Source organism: Mauremys mutica, chromosome 3, assembly GCF_020497125.1.
Source record: "Mauremys mutica isolate MM-2020 ecotype Southern chromosome 3, ASM2049712v1, whole genome shotgun sequence".
Classification (NCBI taxonomy): domain Eukaryota; kingdom Metazoa; phylum Chordata; order Testudines; family Geoemydidae; genus Mauremys; species Mauremys mutica.
In genome coordinates, this window is record NC_059074.1 from 178,584,162 (window position 1) to 178,598,793 (window position 14,632).

Here is a 14,632-nt window from a genome sequence, read left to right on the forward strand (position 1 = left end):
TCCTTCGAGTCGGAGCCAGAATCGTATGTCTTCAGACACAGGTGTCACCGGTCTCGTCGCTCCAGGCAAAATGCGATGCAACATCTCCCGATGATGCCTTGGCCACCACATTGGCAGGTGCCTGCTCAGTGGCCGTTCTGGACCTCATGGACGTATCATCAAGCCTGGGGGCCAAGCTCCAGATCCCTTTTGGTTGCCTTGGACAGATGGGGGCCTCCGTCTGCCTCCATGGTGAGGGAACCTCCAAAGCGTTCGGAGCCCTGCTCCTGGGCTGGCACTGAGGCTGATGCTGTGGCCGGCACCGTACCCAGCACCGAACCTGGTACTGAGTTTGCGGAGATAGGTCTTGAGCACGGTAGAATTGGGATATTCTTTCAAATTGTGTACCCTCCTACTCACCTTCCCTGTCCCTCTTCAGGGACCCTTCTCATGAGCAACTTCTAATGCAGGAGGTGCAAATGGTCCTACAACTCGGGGCGATAGAAGAGGCACCTATGTAGTTCAGGGGCCGGGGATTCTATTCCCGTTACTTCCTAATCCCCAAAGCCAAAGGTGGGCTCTGACCTATTTTAGACCTGCGAAACCTCAACAGATTCATGAAGAAGCTGAAGTTTCACATGATCTCTATGGCTTTCATTATGTTCTCTCTGGATCTGGGGGACTGGTACGCTGCCCTCGACTTGAAGGACACGTACTTCCATGTGTCCCTAATCCCATCCCACAGAGGGTTCCTTTGATTCGTGGTCAACAACACCCATTATCGTTTCACAGTCCTCCCCTTCGGCCTTTTGGTGGCCCCTGAGGTGTTCACCAAGTGCATGGCGGTCGTGGCGGCCTTCTTGCAGAAGCGGCAGGTGCAAGTATTCCCATACCGGCTGTCTTATCAAGGGCCAATCTTGAGTCCAAGTGGAGGACCACATGAGCCTGGTGCGCATGACATTTCTCAGGTTTGGTCTCATTCTAAATGTTGCAAAGTCAACCATACCCCCTACACAAAGGATAGAGTTCATCTGGGCCCTCCTGGACTCCACCCAGGCAAGGGCTTTTCTCACGGAAGTTCATTTCCTCGCCATGAGCACCATCAAAGAGGATTTCAAGAGATTCCCCACTATGATGGTGCGGACTTGTCTGAAATTGCTTGGGCATATGGCTGCCTGCACGTATGTGGTAAGTGCATGCCAGGCTCTGACTATGTCCCCTTCAGGCGTGGCTAGCCTGAGTTTATAGGCCAAACTGAGACCACATAGACTGGTCACTCTTACTCCTCAGGTTCTCGAATTCCTCTGATGGTGGCTCGACCCACAAGCAGTATGTGTGGGAATACCCTTTTCCACACCTTAGCTGTCGCTGTCTCTAGTCGCAGATGTGTCGGCGATGAGATGGGGAGTGCACCTAGGTGAACTCAGGACTCAAGGCCTCTGGTCCCATGCAGAACTTTTGCTGCACATCAACGTCAGGGAGCTGTTGACAGTTCACCTCGCTTGCCAGACATCTCAAACCCATCTACAGGGCAGATGTGTATCCGTATTGACAGACAATACCACAGCAATGTTTTATATAAACAGAAAGGGTGGTGCTCGCTTCTCTTCCCTGTCGGACTTCTGCATCACACACTCGATACAATTAGGGGCCTCATACCTTCCGGGTTCACAAAACAAACTGGCCGATTGCCTCAGCAGCCACAAGTGGTCCCTTCGCTCAGATGTCACCATCAACATTCCCCAAAGATGGGGATCTCCCCAGATATACCTGTTTGTGATGCAATACAATAGGAAGTGTCAACAGTTTTGCTCCTTCTTGAATCACAACCCTGGCTCGCTCTTGGAGGCCTTCATCCTGTCCTGGAAAGGGCTCCTGCTGTATGCATTCCTGCCCTTCCTGCTCATAGATTCATAGATTCTAGGACTGGAAGGGACCTCGAGAGGTCATTGAGTCCAGTCCCCTGCCCTCGTGGCAGGACCAAATACTGTCTAGACCATCCCTGATAGACATTTATCTAACCTACTCTTAAATATCTCCAGAGATGGAGATTCCACAACCTCTCTAGGCAATTTATTCCAGTGTTTAACCACCCTGACAGTTAGGAAGTTTTTCCTAATGTCCAACCTAAACCTCCCTTGCTGCAGTTTAAGCCCATTGCTTCTTGGTCTATCTTTAGAGGCTAAGGTGAACAAGTTTTCTCCTTCCTCTTTATGATACCCTTTTAGATACCTGAAAACTGCTTAGGCCTGGTCTACACTAGGACTTTAAATCGAATTTAGCAGCGTTAATTCGAATTAACCGCTCAACCGTCCACACCAGGAAGCCGTTTAATTCGACCTAGAGGGCTCTTTAGTTCGAATTCGGTACTCCACCCCGACGAGGGGAGTAGCGCTAAATTCGACATGGCTATCTCGAATTAGGCTATGTGTGGATGCAAATCGAACTTAGTAGCTCCAGGAGCTATCCCACAGTGCACCACTCTGTTGACGCTCTGGACAGCAGTCCAAGCTTGGATTCTCTGACCAGCCACACAGGAAACGACCCGGGAAAATTTGAATTCCTTTTCCTGTCTGGGCACTTTGAATCTGATGTCCTGGTTGGACATCGGGGCGAGCTCAGCAGCACCTGCAACGATGCAGAGCTCTCCAGCAGAGGAGTCCATGCAATCCCAGAATAGAAAGAGGTCCCCAGCATGGACAGACCGGGAAGTCCTGGATCTGATCGCTGTGTGGGGCGATGAGTCTGTGCTTTCGGAGCTGCGCTCCAACAAACGGAATGCAAAGACCTACGAGAAGGTCTCCAAAGCCATGGCACTCAGAGGATACAGCCGGGATACAACGCAGTGCCACGTGAAAATCAAGGACCTGAGACAAGGCTACCAAAAAGTCAGAGCGGCAAACGGACGCTCCGGAGCCCAGCCCCAGACATGCCGCTTCTACGAGGCACTGCATGCCATTCTAGGTGGGTCTGCCACCACTGCCATCAGTGACCGTGGACTCTGAGGATGGCATAGTGTCGACGGGCAGTTCCTCGGCGATGTTCGCCGATGGGGAAGATGAGGAAGGGTTTGTGGAGGACGACGCAGGCGACAGCGCTTACAATACCGCTTTCCCCGACAGCCAGGATCTCTTCATCACCCTCACAGAGATCCCCTGCCAACCCTCCCCGGCCGTTAACCCGGACTCAGAATCAGGAGAAGGATCAGTCGGTAAGTGCTATAAACATGGAAACATTTATTTTTTTAAAAACAGGAATAAAAAATATATAAAAACTATATAAAAACTTTTCCATATAAAACGATATAAAAAGAAGGTCCACACTTATAGGGATGGAACAGAAATCCTCCTGGGACACTTCCACGAAGCTCTCGTAGAGGTGCTCGAAAAGCCTCCGCAGGAGGTTCCTGGGGAGAGGTGCCTTATTTGGTGCTCCGTGGAAGCACACTCTTCCGCGCCAGGCCATCCTAATGTACAGCGGAATCATTGCCTCCACCAGCATGGCAGCATACGGTCCTGGTCTGTGCAGGGATTCTAGCAGCATCCTCTCTCTCTCTCTCTCCGAGTGACCCGCCTCAGGGTAATCTCGTTCGGCGACTGCTGCATCTAATTAGGGCAATTAGTGTACTGTTACTATTGTGAATGCTTGACTTTTACTTTGCTTAGCAATGACCTTCGTTTAACAGCCACGTGTTGGAGGCCGCAGAGGAAAAGCATACAGTGATCTTTCCCGGGCACAGCCGCGAGGGGCTGGAACAGGGTCAGACTTTATGCTTTCCAGATTGCCTTCAGCGGGAGGGCACAGCTATCCATTAACTGTTAAGCAGCCTATAGTGTAGTGCTTACCAGGCCTGGCTGCTACACGGATTCAGCTGTACCGCCCCGCTTGTCCGATCTCCTGTGCAAGACCGCAGCCAATGAAAGCGTATTCTGAAATCTCGAACTTGTCCTGAGAGCTCGTGAGACTAGGTGCCCTGTATGGTCTTGTTCACAGAAACTGAGTAGACTGTGTTCAGTGTTCGCAAACATGTATCTTTTCAAGGAAATCACTTCCTTTTTCCCATCACACAGCTGTGGCTCTTTCACGAACTGCCCCGGCATCCCCCTCACAGAGGCTGGCTCAGATTAGGCGGCGAAAGAAAAAGACTAGGGACGACATGTTCTTGGAACTGATGGCTTGCTCCAGAGCCGAGGCGGCCGAGCAGAGACAGTGGAGGGAGACCCTATGTCAGCACCAGCGCTCACACAGCGAACGGGAGGACAGGTGGCGGCAGGAAGACCAGCAGGCGACTCAAACGCTGCTTGGGCTAATGAGGGAGCAAACGGACACGCTCCGGCGCCTTGTAGATGTTCTGCAGGACCGCAGGCAGGAGCAGAGAGCCCCCCTGAACTGTATCTGCAACCGCCTTCCCCCGCCACAAAGTCCTGTCCCCCCCACACCCAAAATCACAAGAAGGAGGGGCGCTAGGGGCCGTGAAAACTGTCACTCCACCCCAGCAGAGCGCTCATGTACCAAACAGCTCTCATGCCATAAATTTTGAGAAGTGCTTCCCTTCCTGGATCACCCAGTCCCAAATCCAAGTTTCATCCCCCCACTGTGTAGTTGAGTATTAAGAGTAGTTTGTTGTTATTCACTGTTTCCGTCACGTTTTCCTTGTCAGAAGACTTTGTGTGAAGGGGGGGAGGGGTTTTTTAATTGCATAGGACAGCCTCCATTACCAGGGTACAGACTTGGGGGCAGGATCAACAGCAGGACACACACAGACTGCAGTCACTAGGCACTAGGGTCATTCTGGGAGGTGAATGCTGTCCCGGGTCAGTCTGTGAGGTGTATGCTGCCCCAGGGTCCTAGCGCCTGACATCCACAAATGGCAAGGCAGGCTGCCCTTACCATGCCCTTCCACCCTAGCCACGAGCCTCTCCGATGCCCTGAGCCCCAGCAAGAGCCCTCATCCACGGACACATACTCACCCTTCCCACACACCCCTCACCCCTTCCTACGCCCCAACCCCCAGCCCAGAGCCTGCATCCAAGCTCCGTCCCAAAGACGGCACCCCTCACCCCTTCCTGCAAACCCACCCCTTCCTGCACACCCACCTGCAACCGTCCTCCCCCCAGAGACCGCTGTAGGAGCAGGAGCCTGTCATTCCTCTAGTGTAGAAGCGGTCTGTACATCAGTGCACACCGTACCCACCACAGTCCGCGTCCATGTTTCAACCCTTGAACAGGAATTCATAATTAAAGAAAACTTTATTAATAATCAGTGTTCCATTAAAGTTATTTTAAAACGTGTGTTGGAAGGGGGGAAACCTGGAGAACGGGGTATGTAACCGCAGATCGAAGTCAACAGTCACTGAAACAGGCTCAGGTTCAGCTTCTCTGTAAATCAACTGGAGAGTCATAGGTTCCTCGGAGAGCAGGGTAACCTATCTTTCAAAGCCTCCCGGATTCACAGCGCTTCCCGCTGGGATCTTCTATCGGCACGGCTTTCTGGCTGAGCGTAATCAGCAGCCAGGCGATTGGCCTCAACCTCCCATCCCGCAATAAAGGTCTCCCCCTTGCTCTCACAGAGATTGTGGAGCACACAGCAAGCAGCAATAATAACGGGGATATTTTTTTCGCTGAGCTCCGAGCGAGTCAGTAAGCTCCGCCATCTCCCCTTGAGACGTCCGAAAGCACACTCCACCACCATTCTGCACTTGCTCAGCCGGTAGTTGAAGAGTTCCTTCTCACTGTCCAAGGCACCTGTATAGGGATTCATGAGCCAGGGCATTAGCGGGTAGGCTGGGTCCCCGAGGATCACTGTAGGCATCTGCACATCCCCAACCGTTATTTTGTGGTCCGGGAAGAAACTACCTGCCTGGAGGCGTTTAAACAGACCAGAGTTCCTGAACACACGCGCGTCATGAACCTTGCCCGGCCACCCGACGTAGATGTTGGTAAAACGTCCCCTATGGTCCACCAGTGCTTGCAGCACCATAGAAAAGTAGCCCTTTCGGTTAATGTACTCGCTGGCCTGGTGGGCCGTTCCCAGGATAGGGATGTGAGTGCCATCTATAGCCCCACCGCAGTTTGGGAATCCCATCGCGCCGAAGCCATCTATGACGACCTGGACGTTTCCCAGGGTCACTACATTTGAAAACAGTTGCTCAACGATTGCGTGGGCTACTTGAATCACAGCAAGCCCTACGGTAGATTTGCCCACGCCAAAGTGGTTCGCTACTGACCGGTCGCTGTCTGGCGTTGCAAGTTTCCAGAGGGCTATGGCCACTCGCTTCTGCACAGTCAGGGCTGCTCGCATCCGGGTGTCCTGGCGCTTCAGGGCAGGGGACAGCAAGTCACAGAGTTCAAGGAAAGTGCCCTTACGCATCCTGAAGTTTCGCAGCCACTGTGATTCATCCCAGACCTGCAGCACTATGCGGTCCCACCAGTCCGTGCTTGTTTCCCGGGTCCAGAATCGCCGTTCCACACCATGAACTTGACCCATTGCCACCATGATCTCCACTGCGCGGCGTACCCTGCTTTGTGAGAGGTCTGCGCCACTCTGTGACTTCCTGTCCTCACCGCACTGCCGGAGCCTCCTCACCCGATTTCTCAGCAGCTGACTGTGGAAGAGGTGGACGATAAGGTGCGAGGAGTTGACAACGGCCATAAGTGCAGCGATGATCGCAGCGGGCTCCATGCTCGCAGTGCTGTGGCGTCCGAGCTGTAACCGACCAGAGAAGGGCGCGAACAGATTTCCCGCCGGCGCTTTCAAGGAGAGAGGGCGGGAGTGACGGTTCAATGATGACAGTTACCCAAAACCACCCTCGACACATTTTTTCCCCCAGCAGGCATTGGGGGCTCTACCCCGCATTCCACTGGGCAGCGGGGACTGTGGGAACTGTGGGATAGCTTCCCATAGTGCACCGCTTCCAAAGTCGACGCTGGCCCCGTTACTGTGGACTCAGACAGTCGAATTAGTGTATTTAGTGTGGATACACAAATTCGACTTCATAAGGTCGATTCCACAAATTCGAATTAAGTAGATTCGAAATAGTCTTGTAGTGTAGACGTACCCTCAGTCTTCTCTTTTCCAAACTAAACAAACCCAGTTCTTTCAGCCTTCCTTCATAGGTCATGTTCTCAAGACCTTTAATCATTCTTGTTGCTCTTCTCTGGACCCTCTCCAATTTCTCCACATCTTTCTTGAAATGCGGTGCCCAGAACTGGACACAATACTCCAGTTGAGGCCTAACCAGCGCAGAGTAGAGCAGAAGAATGACTTCTCGTGTCTTGCTCACAACACACCTGTTAATGTGTCCCAGAATCACGTTTGCTTTTTTTGCAACAGCATCACACTGTTGACTCATATTTAGCTTGTGGTCCACTATAACCCCTAGATCCCTTTCTGCCGTACTCCTTCCTAGACAGTCTCTTCCCATTTTTTATGTGTGAAACTGATTTTTCCTTCCTAAGTGGAGCACTTTGCATTTGTCTTTGTTAAACTTCATCCTATTTACCTCAGACCATTTCTCCAATTTGTCCAGATCATTTTGAATTATGACCCTGTCCTCCAAAGCAGTTGCAATCCCTCCCAGTTTGGTATCATCTGCAAACTTAATAAGCGTACTTTCTATGCCAATATCTAAGTCGTTGATGAAGATATTGAACAGAGCCGGTCCCAAAACAGACCCCTGCGGAACCCCACTTGTTATACCTTTCCAGCAGGATTGGGAATCATTAATAACTTCTCTCTGAGTACAGTTATCCAGCCAGTTATGCACCCACTTTATAGTCCATGAGGTCCTCCCCAAGGTCCGGCGAGAGAAAGCGTAGTTAATCTTAATAGCACCAGCGTGGCCACGTCAGCACTGGTTCACCACGCTGCTGGACCTGTTAGTGGATATACCCATGATTTTTCCCCTGGTTCTGGACTTGATCATGCAGGACAACGGCTGCCTCCAGCACCCCAACTTAGAGTGTCTCCATCTCATAGCATGGAAACTCCATGGCTGAACCCGCTAAAACTTACCTGCTCAGACTCAGCTAGGGAGGTTCTCCTAGGCAGCAAGAAACCTTCCACTCGCGCCACTTATCTGGCAAAGTGGAAGAGATTTTCCATTTGGTCCCTCCAGAAAGGTACTCGTTCATTGTAGTCCTCGATTCCCTTTATCCTGGACTACTTACTTCTCCTGAAACAACGGGCTGGCAGTCTCGTCAGTAAAGGTGCACGTTGTGGCAATTTCGGCTTTCCATCTTGTCTCAATGGGCCACTCAGTGTTTGCTAACCCTATGGTTGGCTGTTTCCTCAAGGGGTTGGACAGACTGTACCCCCAAGTAAAACAGCTGATCCCTCCATGGGATCTTAACCTGGTGCTCTCAAGGCTCATGGACCCACCCTTTGAGCCCCTAGCAAACATGCTTGCTACTCTACCTTTCTTGGAAAGTGGTATTCCTAATGGCTATAACATCAGCGAGGAGGGTGTCTGAGCTCAAGGCTTTGATGTCCGAGCCCCCTTATTCCGTGTTTTATAAGAACAAGGTACAATTGCAGCCGCACCCAGCTTTCCTCCCAAGGTAGTTTCGCAATTTCATGCAAATCAGGACATCCTTCTGGCTGTGTTTTACCCTAAGCCGCACGCCAACGACAGGGAATGCATACTTCATTTCCTGGACGTTAGACAGCCGTTAGCCTTTTACATTGAGCGAACAAAGCCGTTTAGGAAGTCGATGTAGCTCTTCATCACTATTGCCGAAAGAATGAAGGGTCTCCCTGTTTCATCCCAGAGAGTCTCTTCTTGGATGATGGCCTGTATCAGAATGTGCTATGACCTAGCAAAGATTCCAGCCCAAGCATTGGCAGCACACTCCACAAGAGCGTATGCTTCATCTGCAGCATTTCTGGCACAAGTCCCCGTTCAGGACATCTGCAGGGCAGCAACGTGGTAGTGTTACAGCCGTGCTACAGTTTGCAACTCTGTGAACTCCGACCTGTCTTCTGGGGGCTGCTAGGGTGTCAGCTACTTGGAATTGACATGAGCAATCACTCGAAGAAGAAAAAACAGTTACCTACCTTTCGTAACTGTTGTACTTCGAGATGTGTTGCTCATGTCCATTCCAAGATCCACCCACCTCCCCTCTGTTGGAGTATCCGGCAAGAAGAGACGGCGGGTTGGCAGGGACCTATATAACTGCCATAAGGATGCCACTCCAAGGGGCTCCACAGCCGACCTGACTGGTACCACTAAGGCAGGGGTAGGCAACCTATGGCACGTGTGCCGAAGGTGGCACATGAGCTGATTTTCAGCGGCACTCACACTGCCCGGGCCCTGGCCACTGGTCTGGGGGGCTCTGCATTTTAATTTAACTTTAAATGAAGCTTCTTAAACATTTTAAAAACCTTATTTACTTTACATACAACAATAGTTTAGTTATATATTATAGACTTATAGAAAGAGACCTTCTAAAACGTTAAAATGTATTGCCGGCACGCGAAACCTTAAATTAGAGTGAATAAATGAAGACTCGGCACACCACTTCTGAAAGGTTGCTGACCCCTGCACTAGGGGGAAAAACCTTCCAATGACTGTACACAGGGTGTGCACACACCTACTTGGAATGGACATGAGCAACACATCTTGAAGAACAACAGTTATGAAAGGTAGGTAACTGTGTTTTTTCCAGATCACTCTTAAAAATCTCACTCTTGTCAAGTTGCAAACAAGAAGAAAGTTAATAATATAACTGACAAACAAGCAATCTGATGTAATGGAATCATCAAGCTGTGCAAATATCTTGCCTGAGTAACCTCATGTTCTTATTATTGTAACCCCTGAGGTATATCAGGTATATATTTTCCCCCCATTACTGTAATAATATAAAGGTATTTAAGGCATTGCTCTGCTCAGCATTACAAGACCTAAATGATGTAGACAGCTAAGTCTCCATGACTAAGTCACTTTTTGAAATAGGACGTAGCTGTCTAAGGCTATGTCTGCACTACCGCTCCCCTGAATCGACGCTCCGGGGATTGTTGCACTGGGGTCGATTTAGCGGGTGTAGTGGAGTCGACCCCACTACTCTACCCCGAATGAGAAGAGTAAGGTAAGTTGATGGGGGAGTGTCTCCTATCGACCCAGCGTAGTGTGGACCCCGTGGTAAGTCGACCTAAGCTACATTGACTCCAGCTACATTATTCACATAGGGAGTTGGCTGATCTGATTGCAGAGCCATTGACCATTATCTCTGAAAATTTGTGGCAGTCGGGGGAGGTCTCAGACGATTGGAAAAAGGCAAATATAGTGCCCATATTTAAAAAAGGTAAGAAAGAGAAAAACTACAGATCGGTCAGTCTCACTTCAGTCCCCAGCAAAATCATGGAGCAAGTCCTCAAGGAATCCATTTTGAAGCACTTGGAGGAGAGGAAGGATATCAGGAACAGTCAACATGGATTCACCAAGGGCAAGTCATGCCTGACCAACCTAATTGCCTTCTATGATGAGATAACTAGCTCTGTGGATATGGGGAAAGTGGTGGACATGATATATCTTGACTTTAGCAAAGCTTTTGATATGGTCTCCCACAGTATTCTTGCCAGCAAGTTAAAAAAGTATGGATTGGATGAATGGACTATAAGATGGATAGAAAGCTGGCTAAATTGTCGGGCTCAACGGGTAGTGATCAACGGCTCAATGTCTAGTTGACAGCTGGTATCAAGTGGAGTGCCCCAGGTGTCGGTCCTGGACCGGTTTTGTTCAACATCTTTATTAATGATCTGGATGATGGGATGAATTGCTCCCTCAGCAAGTTTGCAGATGACACTAAGCTGGGGAAGAGGTAGATACGCTGGAGGGTAGGGATAGGGTCCAGAGTGACCTAGACAAATTAGAGGATTAGGCCAACAGAAATCTAATGAGGTTCAACAAGGACAAGTGGAGAGTCCTGCACTTAGGAAGGAAGAATCCCATGCACCGCTACAGGCTGGGGGCTGACTGGCTAAGCAGCAGTTCTGCAGAAAAGGACCTGGGGATTACAGTGGATGAGAAGCTGGATATGAGTCAGCAGTGTGCCCTTGTTGCCAAGAAGGCCAACGGCCTATTGAGCTGTATTAGTAGGGGCATTGCCAGCAGATTGAGGGAAGTGATTATTCCCCTCTATTCGGCACTGGTGAGGCCACACCTGGATTATTGTGTCCAGTTTTGGTCCCCCACTACAGAAGGGATATGAAAATTGGAGAGAGTCCAGCGTAGGGCAACGAAAATGATCAGGGGGCTAGGTTACGTGACTTATGAGGAGAGGCTGAGGGAACTGGGCTTGTTCAGTCTGCAGAAGAGAAGAGAGAGGGGGGATTTGATAACAGCCTTCAGCTACCTGAAGGAGGGTTCAAAGATGCTGGAGCTAGGCTGTTCTCAGTGGTGGCAGATGACAGAACAAGAAGCAATGGTCTCAAGTTTCTGTGGGGGAGGTCTAGGTTGGATATCAGGAAACACTGTTTCACTAGGAGGGTGGTGAAGCGCTGGAATGGGTTACCTAGGGAGGTGGTGGAATCTCCATCCTTAGAGGTTTTTAAGGCCCAGCTTGACAAAGCCCTGGCTTGGATGATTTAGTTGGTGTTGGTCCTGCTTTGAGCAGGAGATTGGACTAGATGACCTCCTGAGGTTTCTTCCAACCCTAATATTCTATGATTCTATGACTTACTGCGGTAGGGAAGACATAGTTTCAATCACTTTAAGCTTTGCAATGATGAGCAGAGCATGCCTTAACTACCTTTTAAAAATCTGGGCATGAACATCTCACATTCTATAATGTATTCATCCTCACAATACCCGTCTGAGGCTGCAAAGTACGATAGTGCACCGAGACTAAGGCCTGGTCTACACTAACAAGATAAGTCGATTTAAGTTACGCTACGTAACTTAAGTCAACATAGCTTAGATCAATTTACAGAGATGTCTACATGATGCTCTCCCATTGATATAGCTTCTGCCTCTTGGGAAGGTGGAGTACTAAAGTCTATGGGAGAGCACTCTCTCATTGACTTAGTTTGTCTTCACCAGACAGCCTAAATCAATGCCTGCTGCATTGATTACAGAAGCTGGATTTAGCTCGCAATGAAGACAAGCCCTAAATAATTTGTCCTAGGTCACATGGGAGGTTTGTGGCAGAGTAGGGAATTGAACCTGGATTTTTGAAGTCTTAGGCTAGCACCCTAGTCACTTGACCACCCTGGCTTACCCTCACCTATTTTCTCTGTATCACGTGTTTCATGTCTGTATATCTGCAGTCAGATTCATGCAGAGCCTGACTGAAAACTGTAAGATGCTACATGGGTGGAATGGTCTGTGCACCTCTAATTGCAGGATCAGGCCGAAGGTTTGTATATTCTTTTGGCCCAAGGATTGTGTCTTTAGTTGTTAATATGAAGTATGTCTTGAGTGTTCAAAAATTAGTAATTTGTAAAGCATTTGAGAAATGGTATCTTTCATTCAAGGATAAGTGCAAAGTACGTATTATCCAGGGATGGTGTCAAGATAAACCAGTTTCAAAACAATTTGAAGAAAGACTTTAAATGTCACTGAAACACAAGCAAAATTTTACCTCCCAGGATGGCAATAGTGTAAATACTGCCTAAAATTAACCCCAAAAGGGAGTTCCCATTAGATGAATTAAACTGGGCAGACCTGACAATCTTGGCTCAGATTTTAAGAATATGTTGTCTGTTGTAATTACAGACTTGCTGACTAATAGTAACTTTTTTGCCCTCTATTCTCAGAGTGAGCTGTGGAAGGATGAATTTCACAGAGGCCTATTCAGACAGATGCTCCAGTGTTGGACTTGCAGCTAGAGAAGGAAATGTCAAAAGTTTGAGGAAACTAATTAAACAGGGATATAGCGTTGATGTTCCTGATAACAGAGGGTGGATGCCAATCCATGAAGCAGCATTTCACAACTCCAGTGAATGTCTGAAGCTGTTAATTAATGCAGGTAAGGAAAACTTGATTCAAGATGAGGCAAGTTATTTTTGTTTTCCCTGCTCACTTCCCCTATAAATAGAATGTGCTGTAACATAAGATAAACCAACCTCATTCACTTTCTGATTTCTTTTGTGAATTTAAATGTGGTTAGGGTCAGAAAAAATATATGATAAAAATGGCACCTTTCTGCTCAAGGGTAGGAATACTCTATGGATGTCTTTGAAATATATATTCTTACTTTTCTGGAAAAAAAAAAGTTTTCTCTATTGTTAAGCACTGCTGATCGAATTCTGAGATCCCAAGTGGAGTTTGCAGTGCTGAAGTAGTAATTATCTTATTATATTACATAAAAAAACCATGTTAAAAGAATGTTATTTAGGTTGCAAAGTCAAGCACTCATAAATTAGGAAATGCCAAATTTAAGGTTGCCAGAATAGACTTGTTTACTTCAGATGGAACAGGAAATGCCAAACATTCTGTTCAAGTGGGGTTTACAGCGCAGGCTTTCTTTATCTCATGGACTCTGGTGATAATGTACATGTACAGCATTAATGATCATACTAGGCCTAACTTGGCCTACAGGCAACTTTGGTATTTCAACCTCATGAGTCTGTCAGTCCCCAGTAACACTAACTGTCCTACCTGATGTGAGCTCCCATAACAGAGGTCAAATCTTACATCTGAACCCAGCATCGTTGCGTTTGACAGCGTGGATGCTGTCTGGTTAACTACCATCGGAAGAAGCTGTTCAGTTGAAGTCCAGAACTTATTGGTGCATATCCAAGGCCCTCATTTTCAGGGAATGTATTGATCTTTATTACAAAAACTAAAGAACAGGTGAAAATTGGTGTACAAAATTAATTTCAACAGTTTTCTGGATGTAAGTGTTAGGGTTAATATTAGGGAAATGGGAGGACAGAAAAAAACAAAATAGAGAAAAATATAAGAGTACTTCTGACCCAGCTCCCCATTCTGGAAAAAGAGATGGCAGCTCGGTAACTTTAGAACTGGGTGTCGGGTCCAGGGGATTGTCCTGGGGTCTGCCCAGGTTACCTATCTGCCATCTTTCCTTTTGCAGAGTTCCAGCATTTCCTTTTTTTTAGGACTCGAGCACTGACATCCATAGAGTAACCAGATGTCCCGATGTTATTGGGACTGTCCGAATACTGGGGTTTTGTCATATAGAGGCAATCTATTACCCCCCACTCCTATTGTCTCCCCATCCTGATTTTTCACCCTTGCTATCTGGTCAACCTAGAAATACACATACATACATGTGCATGTGTACCTTCCACTACATTGCCTTACTTTAATAGTCTCATTTACATTTAGACTAATGGATTAGTAACATAAACACATCTACATAATATAATATATTGGTCTTTTTTAACATAATCAGTATTCTCATGTATTTGTGAGGTTCAAAATTAGTGTGAAAATTGGTAAAAACTTAAATAACTTTTATAAAATCTGGGAAATTTTTGGTAAAAATGGTAAATACCGAAAATGAAGGGCCTTGTGCATAGCAGAAAAGACTTGATAGGATGACCTGTGAACTAAATGGAAGAGGTGTTCCCTATTTGGGCAGCAGAACTCCACCTGACTCCCTTAGTCCTGAACCATAGGAATCAAGGCTCCTATCTGCTATCCCTAAAGCATTCAGGGCTATCCATCAGCTGCATAAGGGTACAATTGATA

The 14,632-nt window shown here is 48.0% G+C and overlaps 1 protein-coding gene across 4 annotated transcripts in view; it reads left to right on the plus strand.

Annotated features, from left to right (window-relative positions):
- Positions 1-14,632, plus strand: part of ASB3 (ankyrin repeat and SOCS box containing 3) — a 116,470-nt gene that overhangs the window by 43,444 nt on the left and 58,394 nt on the right. For all 4 annotated transcript variants that reach the window (XM_045009119.1, XM_045009118.1, XM_045009122.1 and 1 more), the window contains one exon: positions 12,733-12,944. In XM_045009119.1, the coding sequence (XP_044865054.1) occupies positions 12,749-12,944 (196 nt within the window). In that variant the 5' untranslated portion in view covers positions 12,733-12,748. The remainder of the gene's footprint in view (positions 1-12,732; positions 12,945-14,632) is intronic.